This window comes from Toxoplasma gondii, chromosome VI, assembly GCF_000006565.2.
Source record: "Toxoplasma gondii ME49 chromosome VI, whole genome shotgun sequence".
Taxonomy (NCBI): Eukaryota; Apicomplexa; class Conoidasida; order Eucoccidiorida; family Sarcocystidae; genus Toxoplasma; species Toxoplasma gondii.
The window spans coordinates 2,245,349-2,254,029 of NC_031473.1; the positions used below are offsets into that span (position 1 = coordinate 2,245,349).

The following is an 8,681-nucleotide window of genomic DNA, read 5'->3' on the forward strand; positions in this document are numbered from 1 at the left end:
TTCCTCAGCGATTTCGGCCGCTGGATTTTCTTCTTTTCTCAGGAGTCCTTTGTCCAGTAAAAGCAAGTCCGCGTTCCTCAGTGGAATGTGTGGCGTCTATCCCTACAGTTTAGCTTCTCTTACATCACCCATTTAAAAGTCAGGGTCGCCGTTCTGCACCCGTCGACCTGAAATCCTGTTTGCCTGTGTTCGGTGCCACGTCGGTCAAAGCGAGACGCAGCAACTATGAAGTTGCCAATCCCTAAAACGTCTGTCGTTTGTATGTATCTACACACGATTGAGAGGGAGATTGTGGCGACGTTTGTATACGAAGAGCTTTCAACGACGGTGCCCGAGAACACGAAGGGAGTTGTCAGGCTGTTCACACTTGGTATAGAGAGAATTCCTTTTCGTTCTGTTCTCCAGCTTACACTTTCGCCCTGTCAAAGAGACTGAGGTTTCGGCTGGACAAATCTGTCACCATTTTTAGTTCAGAAGCGAGTTCCTTGGACTGCAGGTCGAGGGCGCGTTTGCTCTCAGCCGCTTGAAGATAGTTGAGCTGGAAAGCAAAGAACTTTTCAGCGCGTTGTGAGATATCAAAAGAGTGTTCATCCAGTTGATGTAGAGTCGTGAGGTGTTCTGTCGTTTCGATCCGAATCAGAGCAGAAAAAGATGGAAAACGTTCTTAACGGAGCTCTGGAAAACTACTCTGCCACTATGAGATGAGCGTGAAAGCAGAGTTTTCTTCTTCCTCACCTTTGCCGCTTGTGCTTTTCCCAGCACTGCTCTCTCGGCCAGTTCAGCAGCCATGACTTCGTCTCTCTTCACTGTTACTTGTAGAGTCACTTCTTCTCGCTGAGACTCAAGGGCCTGCCAAAGAAGCGGGAGGAACGTAAATCACTACAACGAGACATTTGCTGCAAAGTCTCTGTACAATCGACCCACGTCAAATGCTCCCCACCTCACTCCCAACGTGACCTGCGTCTTTTTGTGGTTCTCTCAAGAAACCAGAGTTTCTTCAACTAACTGTACCGCCCGTGTCCAGGGTGTCTACTGCCTTCGAGAGATCGAAACTGTGCCTAGACACCCTGGAACTCTACTCGCCGCAGACGCCGAGACAGAGAGTGTTGTCGGCCTCGAGATGAGGAAAGCTGCGCTTCTCAAGCAACGCGGCGCCGAAACAAACGGTGAATTCCCTCCCATTTCCACGAAGGCCACTCCGACCGTACTCCAGCTACTTTTTCCTCGTCTCAGTCTCGTCGAACCCTTCAACTAGCCGACACCTCGGTCTCTCCCCATCACAGACTTTGATAGAAAAGTAATGCAGTGCATGCTTGCGCTGTTCACCAAGCATATCTCGATGTCTCTGGGAAAAAAAGTGATCTTCGAAGCAAATAGCGACGCCTTTCTCCCTTATTATGTCTTCTTGTGGGGAGTCCTTGTTTGCCAGATGCATTTCTCCGTTGTCACACCATTGGTGTTCAGAAAGAATCCCCCCCTGTATTTTTTCCATCATTACCATCGTCTTTCAGACAGAAACTCTCCCCTTCCTCGCTTCCAACTGACTATGTGATGAACAACGCGCTACGAGTGTTGCTTGCGGGGACACCACAGGGTTTTTTGTCCGATCCATTTGAAACACTTATTTGATTGGAGCACTGTAACTTCATCTGTAGACTAAACTGGCAGTGACAATAAGGCTGGACCACCCATGACCCCGCTGAAAAAGCTTTAAAATCTTCAATCCGGTGCTCTCCGATTGAGCTAACTCAGTCCAATGTCCTTATGAGATTTTAGGATTGGGAAAACGCCTATTCAATAACAAGTTCGTTTGTACAATATATTGGGAAACACTAAAGTAATTTGGCTACTAAACACTATCATCAAACTATATCGAAACGAGTAATACATGGACTAACATTTCCTTTCAGCTCCAACTACTACTTCTTTGTACGCCGTAGTCTCCAGCTGCTACGCTCTGTGTTTCCCTGCCTTTCCTGCTTCTCCGTGGATAAGAAACCGCGTCGGAGGCATACTTTCAGACGCTCTGCCGCAGCAGCGGAGTTATGAGTGAGGCCGTCGAGCTCCTGTTCGACACCTGCCGTTTGAGTCTTCAGAGCTTGCAGAACTTGGGCGAACTGGTCTGCTTGGATTCTCAAACGCTCTGGATCTTGGGTCGTAAATTCCAGCTCTTTCTTGACCGCCTCCACCTGCGAAACTGCTGCCTTTCGCAATAGTGTGGGGAAACGAACACCGAAAAAACACCGAACAATCGTCTAGAAACGAGACACCTCGAGAGGGAAGAGGCACCCGTTACGCCGAGCAGACCTCTGGCGCTCGTTTCCAGAATTACAACACTATCTTCCGTGACAACGTCCGAGTCGGGGATTCTCCAGAAAAACCTAGAAATACATATGCCTAGAAGAACACCCGCCTTGACCGGTATATCTATACTCAACCGCGTGCAGGGTGTACATATATACACACATATATCTACATATACATGTCTTTATTTATGTGTGCTTGCATCGCGACGGTTTTTACATTTCGAGATGTTTGGGAGTGTTTTGGACAGTGCGACACGGAGACGGTTTCTTCAGTTTATGAGAAACGTTGACGTGGAGATGCAGCACGGCTCTTGCTCAATGTCGTTACACTGTTACTCTCTTGTCTCTGACCTTTGGCCTCTCTCAGTGTGAAACGGGCAGAAACTCTTTTTCGTCTGTGGGTAGGAAACCCTGGAAATAAATTTATTTTTCAAGCAAAAACCAACACTCGGCGTGCTCCAGTCAAAACTTTATTTCGGGAGTCGTACAGCTAGTTGCTTCTGCAGTGCTGCTTCTTTCGCCTGCAGGGCGTCCCTCTGGCCTGCGAGGTTCTCTACAGATTCACAGACAGAAAGCTGAAGGACCGGAACATGCGCCTCACCGTGTACACTCGAATGCTCAGTTTCCTCAAAGAGAGTTGTTAGAACGGGGCACAGGAGTTCCGGAAGGAAGGCGTTTTTCATGCATTTACGGCTCTCAAAAGACACCTTCCGCCCGCTGTCGTGTTAACTCTTTTCGCCATCGGCTCAAGTTTGTCTGTCGCCTTTTGCTCACAGCCACATGCCGACTAAGAGCAAAACAGCGTACCCAGAGCAGAGCTTGAACGTAGTGGAGTGTGCTCTTTTAATTTGTCAAGGGACTCAAATAAACCTCAAACCCCCACCAAAAAGAGACAAAATCTCGAGGGTCTTTGCTTACCGGGTCCTAGTTCTATGGCATTAACAGGACGTGTATAAGATGATGCTTTTGCAGAAATAGCTATACTTGTACATATATATATATATATAACCACGTACTTTGTAATATCACATCACTTGCAGACATTGACTGTGTACCGGTGTTCCGGGCAATGCAGATTGGACGAACACAGACACCACGGTTCCTAGGAAAAGTTGGGGGAGGTAAACGACAGCGTTAGCTGAAAGTCTGGCCGGACGGTAGAGCGGGCAGAAGCGACACTGGAGGAGACCGGGAAGTGCCTGACACATACCCTTTGTTTTCTGTCGCAGCTGCACCTCTTTCTGTCGCGGAAAAGCATAAGAAACGTAGACAATCAGGCTGAGAATCCTGAAGGCTCTTTCTTCTCTCCGGTGCATCTGAAACCCCGTCTACTCTCAACAAAGTCGCTTTGTGGAGAAGCCTCACCGGTTGTCAGTGATGAGAAGCGCCACAAACTCATCTGACACGCTCGTGACTTCTGCCCCCGCGAGCCGGCATGCAGTGCGAGAAAAATAAGCATCTCTTGTACCAAGGCTACACATCTCAGATACAACCAGACCTGAATGTGGAGCATCAACCGGTCCGAGTGTTCACAGGTATGTCTGCATATTAATGCCACTCTGTAAATGTTGTTCCAGGTGTCTGTTCACTGATTTTACTCATCTTCATGCATACATCTACACATGCATATACATACGTATGTATATTTGTATGTCTGGAGAGATATAGAGAAACGAGTATCTGACCTTTGTACATTCTATTTCCGACGTGGCAGCTTCAATGAGAACTCCAAACGATTCTCGGATTTCCTCACGCCGGACGCGGAGAATGCCTTCTAGACTTTTTCTCTCTTTCTCGAGTTCGGCGATCTGGAGTTTCAACAGCCTCTCAGCGTCAGCAGAACTCTCGATCTCGGCTTCTTTCTAAAAGAAACGCACATCCCACATGTCACCCAACATGGTTTTCTAACCGAGCACAGACAGCACCGGCAGGTGTCTCGGAAATCCTTTTGCTTCTACAAAACACCCGATTTTCTCCAGCCTGTGAACGACCGCCTGGTCTGGCCCCCTCTGCGTCGTTTTTCTCGACGCAGCGACGCCGCCATGATAACTCAGTTCGAGTCACCTGGTTCGTCCCAGCACTTTATATTGTAACCTGCATGGTTTTTCTGCCGACTTTTCCGACGTGAAACGCAAGTAAATGGTACAGTCTAGCAGGTTATGTGTACCGGCGTCCTAAACCAGCAGACCCGCCTTGGATCCGCGTTCCCGCGCTTGTTTGTTTGACCGTCGCTCCCTTGTGTATACGTGCTATCGACGTTCTTCCGTTTCACCTGCCGTCAGTCCGTGCTACAGAAACTTTGCTGTCCCCATTTTCCCCTGCACACCCTGTTTTAAACTCTATTCGAATGGGAGAATCCCCCCGCACAGGACGGAACACAGCGAGCGTTGAAGTTTCCTCGCACGCAGGATCCTTGTCAGCACCTGAGGTGCATGTGTACGCCTCAAGCGGCGGCATGACCGCTCCAGGAATTCTGTGTCTCGACCTTTCGTGACAGCGAATTTTTGTGGTTCTCTGCTGCTGATACGCGCAGCTCTCTCGCTTGCTGACGACTGCACTCAGCCCTGGGCTGCTTAACACCTCCAGGATTCTCTAAACGTGAGAGTCTAGCATAGCCGTCACTCCGCCTCTTGTAAAAAAAAGCCTTCCCAACAAGACCCACCCGCTTTTTTATGCGCTCCCTCTCTCTCGGCAGAAATGTGCTCTCTCTTCTGACAGAAGAGAGGATTCGCCAAGTGTCTGTTGTCGCTCAGCTTCATTCGAAATTGGTTTTCCCCGCAGAAACAAGAGCCGCAGCCTCTCTGCACCTATCCTTGTTCCGTGCTTAAACCTGCCGCCAAACTCGCAGTGTTGACGCTCCGGTAAACGCCATTCTACAGCTATCTGAAAGCCCAACTATACCGTCCAACCGGGAGTCTCTCGCACACCCTGCATGCGGCGGCCTTGCGGAAAGACGCTTTGGCTTATTTCATGGGTGTCCCCGCGGCGCGGTGCGAGCGAAGAAGCAACGAGAGCAGAAGAGCGAGTTTCTACTGATCCACTACGTCTGAGGAATCCCCGTCTTCCTACTCATCTAATACGTCTAAGAGACCCCATCTACCTACTCGTCTAGTACATCCGAGGAATCCGCATCTCTGTTCTTAACTAAAGCAGCTAAGGAGCCTGCGTGTGTTTTGCGACTTTACATCTCGCATGTTCTCTTGAAGGGCCTTGATCTCCTCGTCATGTTCGCGCGAAACGCCAAGAAGACGAGCAAGTTCTTGTGTCTGCTCCTCCACGTCCTGAGAGAGACCTGCGGCTTGAGCAAACGCCAAATTTTCCTTTGCGACCGAGTCCCGAAGCGCCTCGTACAACTTGTAAATCTTCTGCTTACACAGAGCCACTCTGCAGAGAAAGAGACCCAACGTGTAGAACATGCTGCCGCGCATGCAGCTACCTGGCTCAGAGTCGATAAAGAGACACACGGGTGAACGAACAAAGGCAAACAGACAAGAAATGATCCGATGAAGAAGAGAAGAAAAGAGAGAGAAGGAGTGAACTGAGCAGGAAGCGCAGAACGAGACGGGAAGAGCTGAGTTTCGATGGAGGATGATCTCGAAAGAAAGACGCAGCATGCTGCATGAAAGAGAGAAACACCCGACTGCGCCAGTGGAAAGACGAAGGAGGGGAGGACAGCAAGGCACAGAACAAACGTGAAAAAAGAAGACAAGAAAGATAAAACCCCCGACAAAGAAGAGCCCGGTTAAGTCGAAAAGAAAGGACAACAGGACGCGCGTTTTTCATTCGAATTCTTCAGCGACACTTCATTTCTGCGGGATTTCTTTTCTCTCTCGACGTGAGAAGAGAGACACCGCAGGGGAACACAGAGAATCAAGAGAATATTCGACTGAACGCCTTCGTCTGGAAAAGGACGCGTCGCATAGCGAACTGGAAGACGTACTTGTGCATACCCAAGAAGACATCGAAATTCACTTTCTGGAACTCGATTCGCAGCTACAAGTGAAAGGTGCACAATTTGGAGTTTCTGTGAGATGCCCTTTGAAAGGAGAGGTCAAGGGATTCGGGAGAACACCCTGAGTTTCGATAATTCCGACGTGGAGCCTATTGGTTCGCATCCTAGGTACTATTTGACGCCTCTGTCTCTTCTTTGTCAACTTTTGAATCCTCCACAGCTGCTGTGTTCGCGTACACTTGATTGCCTCTCGTCCCAGGAATCACACGCAGTCTCCTCCGCACCCCACAGTTTCTCTTTACTCGCTTTGAGATCTCCTCTTCGGTTCTGTCTCTGGGGTGTCTGCAGAGACAGACGAAGCGGGAGACAAGACGGGGTCGACTCACTCAGTCTGTCCGACTTTTCCTTTCTCGCAAAGTGTGTCTAGGATGTTGAACACAACCTCAGTCTCGACATCGCTTCTGTCACGCATCGCTTCACCAGGTTGTCCGTCGAGTTTCTCTCTTTTCGCTCTCGACCCTGCGTCTTCAGTTGCCAAGCCTATCTCTTCCTCAGCTCGCTGCGCCTCACCGACGAGCCCCGTCGGAGACACCGACTGTCTATCCACATCAGGTCCGCAGCTTCCCCCTCCCTTCTTGACTTGTCTAGCGACTGGCGACTCCATCTCATTCTCCTGTTTCTTACGACTCGGCTTCGCTTCGTTGTCCTCTCTAAGAGACACCCGGCGCATGCGAGTCGAACAAGACTGACATCCAGGAAGCAGGACGGAAAACGCGAAACTGACAAGAAGACTGTAGAGAGGACCGGTGCGAAGTCGAGCTGAAAAAAGTAGAGGACGCGGCAGAGACAAATACGATACGCAGGCCTTTTCTTAGGGAGACACCCATCACGCGCATGAATGACTGCACTGAGGGATCAGGCGCAGAGAAGATACAGAGTTACCGGCGCAGAAACGGGAGGAACGAACTGAGGCCGATCGGTCGGAGGAAAGAAGAGTCTCGCGCTTCGTGAGCCCCAGAGCGAAAACTCGAGCTACAAATAGACATATAGAGACATATCGGGGAAGAAGAAATAACACAGATCCAAGACGCCAGACCTGCATGACCGCGACGAAAGGAGAGGAATTGAAGGCGGCGCCGAAGGACACCGACGGAGACAAGAGACAGGGATCCTCAGGGTGCAGACAGAAAGGGCAAGAACGACCCCTGTGAAGGAAGGCACAGACGTTTTTTGCTGGAAGAAAACTCCGCACAGCTCGTTGCGAGAAGACGAAGAAGAAACGGCTCCATCTCCACACCCTTCCCCGATTTCTGTGGCGTTTCGCGAAGCAGAGATCGTGCGAAACGCAGAGTCACCTTCCACCCTCGCGTATCTGGGGAGACCCCCCAACGCGCAGAGTCCGCCCAGAGTCTTTCGTCAAAGAGAGCGGGATTCGCTGCTCCTTTGTCGAGGAGGAGAAGCGTCGAGAAAGCTAGGTGGAGAACGCCGGAACGAGAAGAAACCGAGGTAGACGAAGCAGAGACGACGCGGAGATGAAGCAGAGACGGACGCAATAGAGCAGAAACGATGACAGTTGTAGGCAGACGAAGTTGCCAGACAGGCAACCGGCTGGAACTTTTCTCAGGCCGAACGCTTCTGTCTGGACGCGGAAACGACGTGGAATACGCCGCGAAAGGAGAGGCTCCGACGGTCGCTGCGGTGTCCATACACCAGAGAAGTTCAGGTTTTCGCTGGGGTCGCTTGGTGCTTGGCGTAGGGCCTTTCTTCGCCTCCTGAGGCGGAGGCGGCAGACAGGCTATGCAGATTTGTCTCTTTCGTCACTTCTTCAAAACACAGAAAAGATGTCTACGCTCTTTCGCGGCCCGCGGCCTGCGAGGAATGCGAACAGATTCCTGACTTCGTGCCTGCGTCCAGGCCTGCTCGAAGCAGCGCCCCGCGCAGGCGAGAGAGCCGCGGGCGTTCGGAGGCCAGGTTTTCTCGAAGATCACTGGCAAGACGAGGTGGAAGACGACGAAGACGAAAAAGGAGGAGAAAAGGAAAGAGAACGGAGAAAGGGAAGGAGAAAAGAGGAGAGAGAAGAGAAAAGAAGAGAGAAAAGAAGGGAGACTCGACTAGCAGTCTTCTCTGGGGGGCCGCGAGCATTGAAAGCTCGCTGCACTCACACCCATATATAGCTCTGCTCGGCAACTGGAGAAAGAGGGCAAGGAGGTCTCAGGGAAGGGACAGTCTCGCGGCGATGTGTGAAAGGGAAAGTCCTTGCCTGGATCGCTAAATAGATGGCGAAAAGAAGAAAGAAAAAAGAAGAGAGAAAAGATGTTCAACAAACGAATCCCTCTAGAGGCGTCAGGTTCGCGAAGAAACCGAACTGCAGCGTATATGTGCAACGGAGAAAAAGTCACTCAGACCTGGACGGGGAGCTCGCG

The 8,681-nt window shown here is 50.6% G+C and overlaps 1 protein-coding gene across 1 annotated transcript; it reads right to left on the minus strand.

Moving 5' to 3' along the window:
• Positions 1-3,014: 3,014 nt before the first annotated feature.
• Positions 3,015-8,517, minus strand: TGME49_242770 (hypothetical protein). The gene is made up of 2 exons (XM_002366756.2): positions 6,645-8,517; positions 3,015-5,690 (listed from the first exon to the last, which is right to left on the minus strand). Exons 1-2 carry the CDS (start codon positions 6,986-6,988, stop codon positions 5,447-5,449), a joined length of 588 nt encoding a protein of 195 aa, XP_002366797.2. The 5' UTR covers positions 6,989-8,517; the 3' UTR covers positions 3,015-5,446.
• Between the last annotated feature and the right edge of the window lie 164 nt (positions 8,518-8,681).